The sequence below is a fragment of the Eulemur rufifrons genome, chromosome 29 (assembly GCF_041146395.1).
Source record: "Eulemur rufifrons isolate Redbay chromosome 29, OSU_ERuf_1, whole genome shotgun sequence".
Classification (NCBI taxonomy): Eukaryota; Metazoa; Chordata; class Mammalia; order Primates; family Lemuridae; genus Eulemur; species Eulemur rufifrons.
In genome coordinates, this window is record NC_091011.1 from 66,628,663 (window position 1) to 66,644,767 (window position 16,105).

A 16,105-nucleotide genomic window follows, 5' to 3' on the forward strand; every position below is an offset into this window, starting at 1 on the left:
CATGACACCACAAGTGAAAAATTCTACACCTGACCACGTGTGATGGGCTGTGGTCAAATTACAGTCAAAACATTATGCATGAAATCATTAAAACTGTTGTATAAAATTATCCTCATGCTACGTATATAAAATGTGCATGAAACATAAATGAATTCTGTTATTAGACTTGGATCCTATCCCCAAGATATCTCATTATGTATATGAAAATATTCCAAAATCCAGAAAAACCTGAAATCCAAAACACTGCTGGTCCCAAAAATTTTGGATAAGGGATATTCAACCTCAATGGGCTGCCATAGTCTAATCATTGCTAAGTTAATTTTTGTATCCAAGTGGGAAGAAAAAGCAGAAATTATCAAGTTGGGATATATTACAGGAATCCATAACCCTTGACCAACAGCTTCAGTAAGCCACTGATGTAGAAAACCATGCAGACGGGTCTCTGGGTAAGCGAGCACATATCCAGGCATGACAGAGAGAAGGTGATTGGCTTCTGCCTCCCTTACCTGCTCAAGCATCAGCTCTCTTAACCGTGCAATTTTCTCCCCATCTTCAGGGTGAGTTAAGATATATTCTTTGACAAAGAATGCCTAGTAAGAAAAGAGATATTCAGTCTACTTCAGGGGAGTTATAAGGGAAGTGAAAGCCTACTTGTTGCTTTTAAAGACCTGGCATCTTTAGAGAAATGACACCATTCTAAACCACATTTAGGGACAGATGTTGTGATTCCTAGTGTAGGTGGTTGGTCAGAATGGGAACAGAAGGAAAGGGTTATTAAAGGAAGATCAGCAATTGTACAATAAGTACCCTTTGATAAAATAAACAAAGGACAAACTCAACCTATAAACTATCTGGCATTCTATCCTTAAATAAATTGCCTGAAGATTCAGTGTGATCTAACTGGTGGCTTCACCTTCCAGGCTATTATGTCTTTCTGTTTAAAACTAAGAGTGCAGATGAAAGGTTCACTTAAAGTATTTCTATACAAGATTAGACTTTTCTATGTCCATGAACCTGTTTGCTCAGGTAAATTATTTGAGATGGACATTTATTAAACGATCCTGATCTCCCTTTTATTCATGCAAAATGCACACACACATACAAACCCATTTTCCCAGACTATCACATGTTGGAAAAATAGAGTAAGTGGGCATCATAAATAATTGTATGTTTGCTCTATTTGACAAAGTACTCTATGTCAATTGCAACCCTATGTTTGCATACTGATATGGGTATATATTTTGAAGATTCATGAAACCCTATGAAATCACAAAACTTTCTAGCAAACAATACCTAATCCTTACCTCTTGGTACCTGGAAACACCACCATTAACTGCAGCATCTATGACTCCATTCAGGCACATGGTCAGGGGATTAATATTCTGCATCTGTCTTGTCTGACACTGACTGATCAGAGTCTTCAGCTGCTGATTCTTATTTTCTAACACTTCAATTGCATTTTCCAGAGGACTCATTTCTACCTGAGAACAAAATGAGCATAAATATATAGTGAATTTTGTGACATTTAAGAAGACAAAGTAGATTATGCACATTCTCAATTATCTGTGCTCCCCGTGGGCTCCCATCAGCATCTCTACCAGGGGCCATCCAGTAGAATAGATGAGAATGCGCAAGTCGAGTTAGCTGTTAGGTGTGGAAAGGCCAGGTTAAATATTCATTGGTTGAAAAGTGGTTTGGATAATCAGCAATCATCAATTCGATATTAGCATCACAACAATCAATGTAATCCGTAAAATAATATCCAAGCATCTCATGTCTTTTGAAACTAGTTTTTCTTTTCTTTTGAAGGGCTAAATATTCAGAGACCTTGAATATTATTATCACCTTTCTAGATGCTTATTGGAGACAAAGCACCATGGGAGATACAAAGATGCATTTATAGATCCTCTGATGTCAAGGAGCTTTCAGCCCAGTTGGGAAGATTAGACATATGCCCATGCGAACCCCATATGTGTATATAACAGCACCATAAGGTGGCACAGGATGGTATACAGTTGGGAATTATAGAAAACAAGATAATCATATATACTGCAGGATCTATTTGGTGAAGGAGAGCCAAGTAGAATCATAATGACTTAAAAATTCTGAGTTGTATGGGGGACCTAATTGTGAAAATGATAAAAGTGCTCTTCAAATGTATGGCATTGGGACTGTTACTGTCATTGACATTCTCTTTGAAGAGAAGGTCTGCCAAGCTCTCAGCAATAAAGTAATTCAGGCTTACGATAAGCACATTTAAATGTTGGCTCTTTCAGTTAAGGAAACAAATTAGAGTTTTTAAAGGTCACTTCGATGATCTTAAACCAACACTGAAAAATCCTACAATAATTTGACTATATCAAAATTAAGAATGAACATTCATCAAAGCCATCACAAGAAGGTAAGATAAGCTAGAATATATGAGAAGATATTTGTAACATGTATAACCATCAAACAACTCATGTTCAGGATACATAAAGACTATCAAAAACCAGTAAGAAAAAAGCAGACAATCCAATAAAAAATGGGCAAAAGTTTGAACTGCCACTTTACAAAGGAAGCAATGCAAATGGCCAGTAAACATATTAAAACACATTGAGCCTCATTTGTGATCAAAGATGTGAAAAATAATACCACAATCACATACCACTAAATACCCACTGGAATAGCAAAAATAAATATAATAGCGAATAAGAGTAAGAATATGAGGCCGGGCGCGGTGGCTCACGCCTGTAATCCTAGCACTCTGGGAGGCCGAGGTGGGCGGATCGTTTGAGCTCAGGAGTTCGAGACCAGCCTGAGCAAGAGCGAGACCCCACCTCTACTAAAAATAGAAAGAAATTATATGGACAGCTAAAAATATATATAGAAAAAATTAGCCGGGCATGGTGGCGCATGCCTGTAGTCCCAGCTACTCGGGAGGCTGAGACAGGAGGATCGCTTGAGCTCAGGAGTTTGAGGTTGCTGTGAGCTAGGCTGACGCCACGGCACTCACTCTAGCCTGGGCAACAGAGTGAGACTCTGTCTCAAAAAAAAAAAAAAAAAAAGAGTAAGAATATGTACAACAAAATCTCAATTACTACTGTTAGAAGTTCAAATTGGTTCATTCACTTTGGAAAACAGTTGGAGGCTGTGTGTGTATATATCCATCTATACATGTATCTCTATTTCCATATAGCTTATGATCCAGAAATTCTATCCCTAGGCATATACCTGAGGGAAAGTGGAATAGGAGATATGTGCACATGAATACCAGGAAATGTACAAAAATGTTCATAATTGTCTCCAAAATCCATACAGCCATTGACAAGAGGATACATAAACACATTGTGGTATGTTCATACAATTAAAACAAACTTCAGTCACATGCAATAACATGGAAAAATATTACAAATAATAATACTGAGGCTGGGTATGGTGGCTCATGCCTGTAATCCTAGCACTTTGGGAGGTTAAGGTGGACGAATCATTTGAGGCCAGGAATTTGAGACCAGCCTGAGCAAGAGCGAGACCCCAGTTTTACACAAAATACAAAAATTAGCCGGGCATGGTGACACATGCCTGTGGTCCCACTACTCAGGAGGCTGAGGCAGGAGAATCACTTGAGCCTAGGAGTTTGAGGATACAGTGAGCTATGATGAAGCCACTGCACTCTAGCCCGGGAAACAGAGTGAGATCCTGTCTCAAAACAACATCATCATCATCATCATCATCATCGAAAGAAACATGTCTCAGTAGAACATAAACAGTATGATACCATTACGTGATGTTCAAAACCAGGCAAAACTAAATTGACTTGTTTAGAAGCAAATAGGTGATAAACTAAGCAAGGGAATGAAAACTGTAAAAGTCAGGATAGTGGTTACCTCTACAGTGAAAGAGAGGAGTGCATGGGAGACCTCTAGATGCTGTTGGCAATGTTCTGTTTCATTATCTGAGTGGTAGTAAATAGGTATTTACTGTCAATTATTTGTGACATGAAGCCTTTATTTTATGTACACAAATGCTAAACCATAAAGGAAAAGTCTGAGGGCTGTGATTAATTGAAATTTAAAAAGCAAGCAAAATATCTCAGAAACAGAACATAGAATGGTGGGTGCCAGGAAGTGGGGAAAGGGATAACAGGGACATTGCTATTCAATGAATATGAGTTTCAGTTTCACAAGATGAAAAACTTCTAGAGTCTACTGTACAACAGTGTACAGATAGTTAACACTACTGTACTGTACACTTAAAAATGTTACAGTAGTAGATTCTATGTGTTTTTGGATCATAATAAAATAAAAAAAGAAATCTATCTTCATTTTTATAAATTCCAGTGCTATTAATAGAACTTTTTTCCTAAAAAGTAAAACAAATACAATAAACACAGGCAAAAGACAAAAAACAAGTTGGGTAAATATTTCCAACATGTAGTTCAGAAAAAGTGTTAATATTTCCCAAATACTAAAGAAAAGAATAGACAAGGGGGCTGATCAATGCATTCACAAAAGAAAAAGTAAATAAATATATTCAAACATATCATCTCTGCTAGCATTCAATAAATGCTGAAACAAAATAGTAAACCCTAGTGTAATCATTTTTGGTCTATTGTTTGGAAAGATTAAAATAATATACAACACTCAGTGTTGGAGAGGGTGCTGGAAAAATCAGTGCTCTTAAGAACAGTTACCTGCTCCAAACAGGAGAAAGCTGATATATCCCATCACTGATCCATGAATCAAAGGTTAAACTGGGGATAGCCTTTGATAGGTTAATTCACTTCTAGGGAAATAATTCTTAGTATACAGTCAAAGAACTGTGCAGATATGTGTGTATAAAGAATGCTCATCAAAGAATTACTTTCTTTTAGCCCCTAGAAGGCAATCTTTAAACACTGTTTATTGCTAAAAAGAATCAGAAGTCATTGGAGAAATGGCTCTCTCAGGTCTGGGGCATGAGATGTACAAGTGAGCCTGGACCAGGAAGCCAGGGAGGTATCTGGGAGGAAGACATGAAAGCATCTGGTCTGCAAGTCATTCATTCTCTTCACTGGGGAATGGCTGTGGGGAACAGGAAAGACAGGTGATCAGGCTTTATCTCCTTGTCAATTGAACCTTCAAGTAAATAGACTAAGAATAATTGTTAGGAGGAAGAGATGTTATTTATTGAATGTCCTTAGCAGAAAATCCCCAAGCAAAGGATTTCTTAAAATAAATAAAAACCCAGAATCCATGAGGAATGATTAGAGAATGTCCTTGAGAAGCTTTACAGTGAACTCTCTGGAGTATAAAATGGAATGTTTCATAATTTAACTGTGCCCCCATATGAGGAACCCTGTGAACCTCACTTAGAGACTCCATCTATTACTCCAAACTATTATTATTGATGTGGGGAAGATGGACCTGGCAGACGAAGTCTGGTGTCTCAGGAGTCTCCTTCTTCCTCTGAGCATCCTGACTGTCCTGAAGTTACTTGTAAAGCTTGATGCTGGGAAAGATCATGGGTCGTATGTCTGATTCGACAATCCGATCCTGTGTGTTAGCTCAGTAGCAAAGACTGCTTGGATACTCTCAAAAAGCCTCAGGAGCCAATTTGAAAAGGCTCCCATCAGGCAAAGACTGATTTGAAATTTAATAAGAATAACTTTTGAGTTTAATAAGAATAAATTTAATAAGAATGAAATTTGAAATTTAATAAGAATAACTGCCATAAATTAAAACAAAACAAATATGCTTAAATCCATGAGTGACTAATGATACTAAAAACAAAACCAACCAAACAAAAACCTCTCTGGTCAATTTCGTAGGGTGCTAGGGAGCCAAATTATTACTTTGCAAACTTGTCAATTAAGAGAAGGAATAGAGAATTACCTTTCCTTTCCTATGCTGCACGGTAATCAAATAGTTAGTGAGGTGACATTTCTCTTTATGGAAGTATTCCAATGAATAAATAAAGATGGAATGGTAAAATATCACCGTTTTGTAACCACTAAAAGATTAAGGATCTGGGCAACGATTGCCAATAGCTGCCAACGTCACACACACAAAAAGACAACCAGAAGCACATAACACCATCTACGAAATAATCTCGCAGAAACAAAACCAAAACGTCTTATCTAGCCTCTAGATCTAACTAACTGCCAATTTATAAGAAATATAGGTGACAAAGAAACATGTTCAAAGACCCCACTGGGATGCAGTCTGCAAAATACAGACTTAAGGAAATACATCAGGATAAACAACCTAGTTTCTTCAACAACAAAGAAATTCAAGGAAGAAAAAAATGATTCAGAGGGAAACCTATAGATTGAAAAAGACTTAGGAGACATTTCAATCGATCGCAATGTGTAGCCCTTATTTGGATCTGGATTCAAAGGACAAAGAGTGAAACAAACAAACAAACAAATATATAACTTGATGAAGTATGAGTGAACACTGGATATTTCAGGATCAAGAAATTATTGTTCATTTTTAATGTTATAATATTATTATAGTTATTTTTTAATAAATATATGTACTAAAATATTTGTAGATGATATGATGCCTGAGATTTACTTCAAAATAGTCCTGTGTGAGAGGGAGCAGGTAGAAATGTACATGAAACACAATTGGCCTTTTTCTTTTTTTGATTAATAAAATAGAAACTTTTACTTTTCATGATTTTTAAATAATTGCTTTAAAATGACACAGAGTTTGGAACATTACCATGCTTATTCACTTGTAGTCATTGCTAAATTTCAATACTAAACCTCACCTACTTTACTGGGTTTTAAAATTGGCCTTTTTGATTGGCCTCTTTGATTGCTGTTGAAGTAAGATGATAATCATGTAAATAAGGTTCATTATATATTTTTGCCACCTATGTTTGATATAACTTAAGTTTAAAAAGGTCACTGGTGGCTGTGTACACGAGGGACCCGGAGAACGAGTAGAAGTAGGAGGTCCCTCGGAGCTTACTGCAGTCCCCAGGCACTAGCTGACGTTGTCGGCGGGGATGGTGAGAAGGGCCTGCATTCTGGATACACAGTGTTTAGAAAGTAGAGCCACACAATTTTCTGATAGATATGATGTGGTGTGAAATTCTCATGATTTTTAGTTGGATTTTTTTATTTTTATTTTTTTTAATTTTTTTTTTTTTTGAGACAGAGTCTCACTTTGTTGCCCAGGCTAGAGTGAGTGTCATGGCGTCAGCCTAGCTCACAGCAACCTCAAACTCCTGAGCTCAAGGGATCCTCCTGTCTCAGCCTCCCGAGTAGTTGGGACTACAGGCATGCACCACCATGCCTGGCTAGTTTTTTCTATATACATTTTTAGCTGTCCATATAATTTCTTTCTATTTTTAGCAGAGATGGGGTCTCGCTCTTGCTCAGCCTGGTCTCGAACTCCTGAGCTCAAACGATCCGCCCACCTCGGCCTCCCAGAATGCTAGGATTACAGGCGTGAGCCACCACGCCCCGCCTTTAGTTGGATTTTAAAAAAACATTATTAAAAGGTGAAAGATTTATACTATCTGAAGAGAAACTAGAGTATTAAAAAAATCATTATTTATAGATTCTATTTTTTTTTTTTTTTTTTTTTTTGAGACAGAGTCTCACTTTGTTGCCCGGGCTAGAGTGAGTGCCATGGCGTCAGCCTAGCTCACAGCAACCTCAAACTCCTGGGCTCAAGCAATCCTACTGCCTCAGCCTCCCGAGTAGCTGGGACTACAGGCACGCGCCACCATGCCCGGCTAATTTTTTCTATATATTTTAGTTGTCCATATAATTTCTTTTCTATTTTAGTAGAGACGGGGTCTCGCTCTTGCTCAGGCTGGTCTCGAACTCCTGACCTTGAGCGATTCACCCGCCTCGGCCTCCCAGAGTGCTAGGATTACAGGCGTGAGCCACCGCGCCCGGCCTTATTTATAGATTCTAAACCATAAAATGTTTACCTTCTTTAAAAATTTAAAAATGAGATTTTCATGATCAGAATAGAAAGATTTTTTGGCAAGTTTTGAAAACAGAATAAAGAAAATACTGCCGAAACCATAGTTCTGAGGCATTGATATATTAACAAAATTTAATACGCTATTCTGGGTCTATGATTTAGAAAATAAAGGTACACAATTTCATCTGAAACCTTTGGTGCTACATGCTTCAGAATTTAGAACTTTCCAGATTTTGGAAAGATAGTAGAGGCCATATATGGTGTACTGTGTACCCCTCAGCGGGATCTCGGGCAGGTTCCTTTAATCAAATGCATTAATATTTCTGCAGTGAAACATATGAACATTCCCACTAAATGAAATAAAGTTAATAAATGCCCTTATTTTTGAAGAGCCCAAGTATATAAGCAAATGAGTTTTGGAGCCAAATATAAGAAAACATCTTTTGTTTTTCAGATTTGGGCATTGCAGATAAAGAATTTCAATTCAATTTGGCATAGCTTTATTGAATACCTACTGTGTGTTCCTATTCTTGAAGACCTTTATAGGAATTAAACCAGTAAACCAATAACTTTAACATGAATAGAAGGTGGGGACATTCCAAGCAGCAAGAACAAAAGAAAGAAGCACAAACACTGTTAAGAGTGGGCTGTGTTCACGGAACAAAATAGCTGAGTTTGATTTGTTCCATTTGACAGAACAAAAGATTATATATTCTAATAAAGTAGGCAGCTGATGTTTGAAAGTTGTGTTCCTTTTATCATTATCAGCATGCTATATTTTATTAGCATTGTGTATGTGTATGTGTGTCTAACATTTCAGGGGCTAGGGCCCTTGGTGAGATTCACAGAATTTAACACTGGGTAGTAAGCAGCTCAAAGGCTCTCTGAACCATTAATGCAGCATGGATGACTAAGGATGTTTCTGTGGGTTGGGTCCATGCCATTCAGCAGGAAGTGTAGTAAGAAGACTTTCAAAGCATGGAGTTCAGCAGTCTCCCCTCTTCCATGGAAGGTACCGGGGTACACCATGTAAACAACCAGTTTTGGAGGACACTGGACTCAGACTGTAAGAATACAACTGTAAGAATACAACTCAGTGTAAGAATACAACTGCTCTGATGTCTGCTGAATTGAGTTCACTTTGTTTAGTGAGCCACATTAATTTTTTGGCACTGCAAAATGAAAACCCTATTAAATCTTTAGCTTAACTGAACATGGTAAACTGAGGGTAGTTTCAATGCTGAGAGGTTTCAGGTAGGACAAGCCATTCTTCAAAGACAATTGGGGCAAAAGCTGTTCTCACTTTTGCATTGACAGAGTGGGCTTGTCACCTAAATAAGGTATGGGTTAAATGGTATTTTCACAACTGGCCCATTTTATACATATTCTATCAGACAGAGAACTGTGCTAATCAAAGGGCTGGCCTTTGGACGTACCAAAGGAGGAGGAAGGGACATTGTGAGATTTTAGGGCTGTGGCTGACATCAAACATCAAAGTGCTGTCAGCTGGAAGAGCAGCATAGACAGCTCATGGGGTCACATCCTGGATGTGGCTGCCTTCAGTCACTGCTGTCCCTGCTCTCCACCAGTGGGGACTGGAGCTGGGGTCACATTTTATGACCACAGGGTTCTTGAGTGCTGTGGTTACCAGGTTCTGTGGTGGCACCCACTGCTCTCCCGCAGGGCCTCCATCCAGGACTGCTTGGTGAGATAACACATCACCATCCCTTCTACTGGCACTGTAACAGTGTGGACTTCCTGTCCATCAGGTTCTGTGTGAGGCTTTACATCAGCCTCATTTTGCCTATATGGAAACCAAGGCTAGAAGACATTAACATAACTGGCTCTGGAATCAGAAAAATCTGGGTTTGAGTCTTTTTTCGACATCTTGCTCTGTGACCTCTGGCAAAGATTTTTAACCTCTTGCTAAAAATTGTAAAAATAGAGCTAAGAATATATACCTCATAGCTTTGATATGATGATTCAATAAGATAAAGATGGTAACACTGGCACTGGCCTGAGACAGCAAGCATTGAAAGTCACATAGCTATGGTAACTAGGAGAGCTGGAATTCCAATTCTTCTAGCTCAAGGGCCTGAGCAGTTATTTTATATGTGGCAATTATAGTTGTTTTCAAGGAATCTCTCTGATTGGATGCCCTAGGACAATAGTAATGCTCAAATTCTCAGCCGTGTAATAGCTCAATATCATAAACATTCATTCTCTTACTATGACGCTTCCAGGGACTTTGAGTCATAAGTAGAAGTAATTAATATATGGCACGACTCCAGGTGAGAAACCATGATGAGAAAGTGCTTGGGAACAAGCTCTGGTCCTTACCACTTCACGCTTCTCCACTTCAAACCAGCGGGAAATGCCAGGCAGACTCTGCACCAAGTACAATGACGTCCTCTCCACCCAGAGACTCTACAAAACACAACACAAATTAAGTCCTCAAGTTGCTCTTCTTTCTAGCTACTGCACTGTGACTAATGTTTGTCATCCAATGTTATCAGGTTTTGCTTATTTCTGTCAGCTCTTCTTCAGTCTTCATTTGAAAACTCACGAAACTATCACAATAAAATATTGCTGAAGCTTATGTTAGAAATTCCATTGTATATGGCCAAACTTTTTTCTTCATAAAATAAATGAACTCCTGCTTCAGACGGCAAGCTAAAAATACAAAAGTAGGACATCAACATTGTCTTCTTTGCTATTTCTCTAAAATTCTAATTTAAATTCTCTTCACTCCTCAAGGTCAAGCCGTTTTTATCCGGAGACGGTAACAGTACCAGCCAGTCAATACATGATTAGAATAACAGAATCCTACAGGAAGAAAGGGCTTTAGGAATCACATAGCTTGATCTTTCTATTTTAAAATGAAGGTACAAGCTCAAAAGCTCCATTCTAATGACCTGCAGAGCCAGCACCAGAACCCACCTATTAGGACCTGTGACTCCTCCTCTCCATTGCTAAATCCACTGTGCCACATGTTCTTGTGCCCCTCTGAACTGCTGTAATTGAGCTGGATCTGTATTCTAGAGCCAGGGCTCCCTCTGGCCAGGACACGAGAAACCATGCTGCCTTTCGTACGGGCTGCTGTCGATGCCAGGTTTCTCTGTTGCCAATCAGGTTCTGGTATCTATGTCTCATCTTTCTTATTTAAACCATGTGTATTCCTGAGAGGATAATAAGCCTTACAACATTTCTGAAATAGTGCCATTTATTTAAACAACAGCAAATAAATAAATAAATAAATAAAAAGGAAGAGTTTCTTTGGGTCAGGCAAGATGTACGGAGATGAATACGGCAGAGCGCCTATGACATGAGCTCACGGTGTCCTGGGGTGACAGGCAGGTAAGCAGGTAAGAGGCAGAGTGAGGAGAAAGGGATGCAGAGGGGACTCGGAGGGGGATGCAGGCATGCACGCCAGCCTGGGGGGGAGGACAGAAGTTCTCCCAGGGGGTGGCACGTGAGCTGCATTTTGAAGAGTTAAGTGGGAGTTTGCCAGGAGGAGAGTGGGGGTGGCGTGCGGGCAGGAGGAAGCAGCCTGCACAGAGACGGAGCGGCTTGTGAAAGGGCACAGCAAGAGAGGAAGAGAGAAGTTGAGCGTTGCTGGAGCTGGGAGGGAAGGAGAATGAGTGGGTTGTGGCGGAGATGAAGCTTCTGGACGCACAGTTTGGAGCCAGACTCTGAAGGCTACAAGCACAGAAATAAGGAGCCAGATTTATTATTATTATTTTTTAGGGGGATCTCTGTATCACTGATGAACATTTAAAGGGATGGCCACAAGGATATGTGCTGCAGTGGAAAAAGCAATGGAGGAAGAGTCAGAAAATGTGGGCTCTAGTACTGGGTCTACCGGTAATTAGGATGTGACTTCGAGGAAGCCAGTTGTCTGATTCTAGTGGATCTTTATTTTTTCACTAGAAGCAATTGCAAGAACTATATCATAAACGAACTATATCATAAACAATCTATATCTTTAACTGATTTTAGAAGGCAAAAGGAAAAATGTAAGTATCCTGAAAGGACGACAAAATGATCACAGATCTTTGCAATAATATCCCAGTGATGTTTTTTGATAGTCTCCTTCCCTTGATATTTAGCTCCCAAATCCCCTTGCACAAAGAATTGCTCTTTATTCAGCCCCATCATAATTCTGCATAGAAATCACGGCTTCCCTTTCTGATCTCTCAGCTGTAACTTCCAGAGTTACTTCTGGGAGCACTGGAAACTAACACTTAGGCAGAGCCGACCATGTGGGTTAACATTAGGCAGTCGTTACTAACAGTTTTAGGAGAATGTCTCCTAGCTTACGTAGAGAATATCTGTGATGAAATATACTAAGCCAGTTACCCCACAGTGATGAGTTCATTTTGCATTCTTTGTTTAGACATGAAATATTGACTAACTGGGGGATCTATCTGGTCTCACTGTGTCACTGTTGGCAAAGAAAAGGGCAGATTATAATTTATCTGCTGAACAGTCTTGTTCTTGTCCCGCAGTGGGACTGTGAGAAATCTTACCCCTTTCTGGCTGAGAGAGCGCTGAACGAGCAAGGCATGTTGGAACTACTGAGAGCAGAGAACAACATATGCAAAAAGTCCAAGATTTGTTTTTATTCTGGGTCCTCTCAGAAGTCCTAATTGCATACTGTTCCAACTAGAAAAGCAGCAAAACATGGCACAGAACTTATGTACCATAACTGCAGTCTACCCAACTGTTCTCTGTCTCAGGATCCTCCTTCTCCCTGTTCATTGAATATTCTTTACTCACCACTCTCTACTATATCTGAGAATAAATATCCTCAGGTTCTCACAATTGGTTCAACATGAATGAATAAGAGGGCTGAGCTGAGCTCAACCATGAGTTCTCAAAGACGGGTCTCAGGCCTACCAGCATTAGAACTGCCACACAAAGCTGATTTCAGGAACTCCTCCCAGACCCTCTGAATCAGAATCCCTGGACTGGGGACCAGAAATTTGCTTGGTTACAAAGCATCTCTTGTCTCTCTGATATATAGCAGAGTTGCAGAACCACTAGACTGAATTCTATAGTTCCTTCTGGTTCTACCATTTGACACTGTTCTGAGTAAATATTTGGCAAGGGTCATGCCCCGAAGAGCTCACAGTCTATCTGAGGGGGTAGCATGTAATAAAAATAGCATGGTACCTTGAATTCATTCTCTTTATCTTTAGTGCCTTTGTGAAATGGTCTGTCGTAGCGGAATTTCCAGATATGATTCACTTTATAGAAACTTTTGATGTTGTCTGGAACACCCTCTCTCTGTAGGACCTCCTGGCTCTCCGGAATGGGAGTCACAGCATATATCTGCAAATCTAGGATTAAAGAGTCAAGGAGAGAACTCGACTTGGCAAACTCCATGGATGTCTGGCACGATCTGAGCTGTGGCAGAGAGAAGAGGATGGGTAACAATCTGGTGTTTCCATTTCAGTTGAACTCATTTAAAAAATTGCCAAGATGATGCCAAGAACTCAGTTTATAGCAAATCATGTGTCAAACCACAGGCCTTGAACTAGTTCTAGGTAGGTGATTCTGACAAAGTATCAGTTTGAAATTTCCATAACCTGTGAATTTATATACCTCTTTTGTTTTTTTTTGGTGGGGGTGGGTGGGAAGGGTTTGAGTGTTAGGTACTGAGAAGTAGGATAATCCTAACCCTTCTTCATGAGATACTCTCGAGTCTGTGCATGACCCTTTTAAATTTATTGACTGCTTATAATAATGTGTAAATACTAATGCAACCATGACCAAAGACAGAAACCAGACCACTGATGATGACTTATGTTATCTGTGTGATTCTGTGTCCCCAGCCTTACCACATTTGTGGTAACTGTTCTCCTGAATCTATATCAATAAGCAGAGTGTTTAGTAATAGTTGATGTTTTAAAAAATTACATTAGAGGGGTATAATAGTTACTTGTATATCTACCTACTTCTCTTCTCATTTAAAGAAAGAAGAAAAATATTTTTCCTTATGTAATTTCTTGCTTCTCTTGCATTTTCGTTTCTGCTTTGAAATGGTATTCATAACTGTCAGAGGAACTTTCAGGTGTTCTTTAAGACTGTCAGTTTCAAGAAGAGGTAGGGGATTCAGAAAGGAGTGCTAGGATGAATTGCCTTTGTCTCTAATGCCTGTGAAATTTCAGGTGAGTTGCTTGTGTTTAGATAAAGTGAGAGTGTGAATTATACAGCAATTACTAAAGGCTGTCCAGCATATCATAGCTAAGAGCCCCCAAAAGATATTGGAGTACCTCTATCTCTTCTATTCATTTCTCCAGAATAAAAATATTGGAGGCAGGGTCAGGGAAGGGGTAAATAAATGTTTGCCAATAAACAGAATGCTATCATGTTCTTGAACTGAAGTGGTTTCCACGGGATATATCAGAGGAAAATTATTCTTAAGGAAATCACTAAAAAAAGAGCTTTAAAAGCAGGGTTGACATACAGGAAATTTTAATTAAAAGGAAAAAAGTTCTTTAGCAGAATTTTTAAGGGACTTCTTTTCACCTGACATCATCATAATAAATAGAACAATTAAGTTCTGTTCAGAAGGAGCTAAGCTAACATTACGATAACGAGAAAGAGGAAGAGTAAGAGCCTGGCTGTTGAAAAGGGACCAGTGGCTGAACAACCTTGCATGAAAATGCTCTCACTGGGATCAGCCCTTGTAGGTGTGGATACACTGCGCTTCTGCCTGGAAGATGGTCTCGTCGGGCTGGTTGGCGTGCTGCATGGCGATGGCGTGGGGGAACTCGTTCAGCATCCTCTGTTGGAAGGCTTCCAGCCGCTCATAGTCATGCCCTCGGCACACAAACTCCTTATTCTGGAGGTGAAACCAAAAAAGAAATTAGGGCTATATAATTGAGTGCATTAATTACAGAGAGCAGCCCCCAAAATATGACGCTGGCATTAAATAACCACATGCCATACATCAATACACTAAAACAACAACAAAAAAACCCACACTGTACCCTGATTTGATCATTATGTGTTATGTGCTTGTATCAAAATATAACATGTAATCCAAGAATAGGTACAATTATTATGTATCAATAAAAAATTAAAAAAAACCCACACTGGAATGATCTGAAAATTTTGCCCAAATATTCAAAATGCAGGGCAAAGGTCATGAGCATAACTCCACTCAATAAGATAAGACCCAATAGAGCGGCTCAGTCTTCCCAATTCACTGGCCTAAGATGCAAAGAGGTGTCGAATTCTCAGAGCACCAAAGTACAATATATATAAATATTCTGTGGGTCAGGACTCTCTCATTCACATAGGAATGATGGAGGTTATTCTTGAGGCAGGCAAAGAGAGCTGGAAAGATGGGCAGGTTTCTAAAAAGTACCTTTCTGATCCAGTCAGATACAAGGAAACTCTTTCTGACAGTTTAATGATACTGAAACTATAATTGCTGAGCACAGTCACCGATGAAGCACTCTGCATACCTCTTATTCAAGCCATACAAGCTTGAGAGGATGTCACTCCCACCTTCTACCCTATTTTATAATTGGGGAGCCAAGGCTCAAAGTCTTTAAGTATTTTGGCCATGTGCACTAGTTTCAAACTCAGGTCTGGGTCCAAGACCTCAGGTCTGTCTACTCTGAGCATGGCTTGGTATGTCCAGAAAAAAACCCTGGGAGCTACCAAGACCAAGAAAAGTTATGGGATCTCAAATCCTGGAGATCTTCATGAAAAGAAGAGAACAGTTTGTGCTCTGGGGGAGATAAGAGCCAAAGTTTTTGGTGTTTTTCAGCTCTATGAGGTTCCTGTTATTAGGTAATATTCCCTAAGGAAAAACTCCAGGGCATAGTGAGGGAGTTAGAAACAACCGCCGGGCAGGGGGCTCAGGTTTGCCATGGGGAAAGGGCAGCTGTAGGTATGCAAAGGAAATACAGTAGGGACTGGGCTCTGAGAACCCACCTCGATTCCCCACAAACCCCTAAATAAATCATGGTTCTTTGAAAAACACAAGGTAAGGCAGGCTTTACCAAGAAATCAGGACACCAAACAATCATATGTTTAAAACTTTCTAGATAAAAGTTATACCTTCTGATGCTGTATTTTTAAAATTCTACTCAAAAGGTAATAAATTTGCTTGATAAAAGACAATACATCTTTCCTTGAATATTACAGAGATATCCACATATCCTAACAGCGCAAATATT

The 16,105-nt window shown here is 39.4% G+C and overlaps 1 protein-coding gene across 3 annotated transcripts in view; it reads right to left on the reverse strand.

Annotated features, from left to right (window-relative positions):
- DOCK4 (dedicator of cytokinesis 4) overlaps positions 1 to 16,105 on the reverse strand; it is a 413,001-nt gene that overhangs the window by 18,311 nt on the left and 378,585 nt on the right. For all 3 annotated transcript variants that reach the window (XM_069462529.1, XM_069462528.1, XM_069462526.1), the window contains 5 exons: positions 14,616 to 14,757; positions 13,083 to 13,249; positions 10,248 to 10,334; positions 1,305 to 1,481; positions 507 to 590 (listed from right to left, as the gene is read on the reverse strand). In XM_069462529.1, coding sequence (XP_069318630.1) covers positions 507 to 590; positions 1,305 to 1,481; positions 10,248 to 10,334; positions 13,083 to 13,249; positions 14,616 to 14,757 — 657 coding nt within the window. The remainder of the gene's footprint in view (positions 1 to 506; positions 591 to 1,304; positions 1,482 to 10,247; positions 10,335 to 13,082; positions 13,250 to 14,615; positions 14,758 to 16,105) is intronic.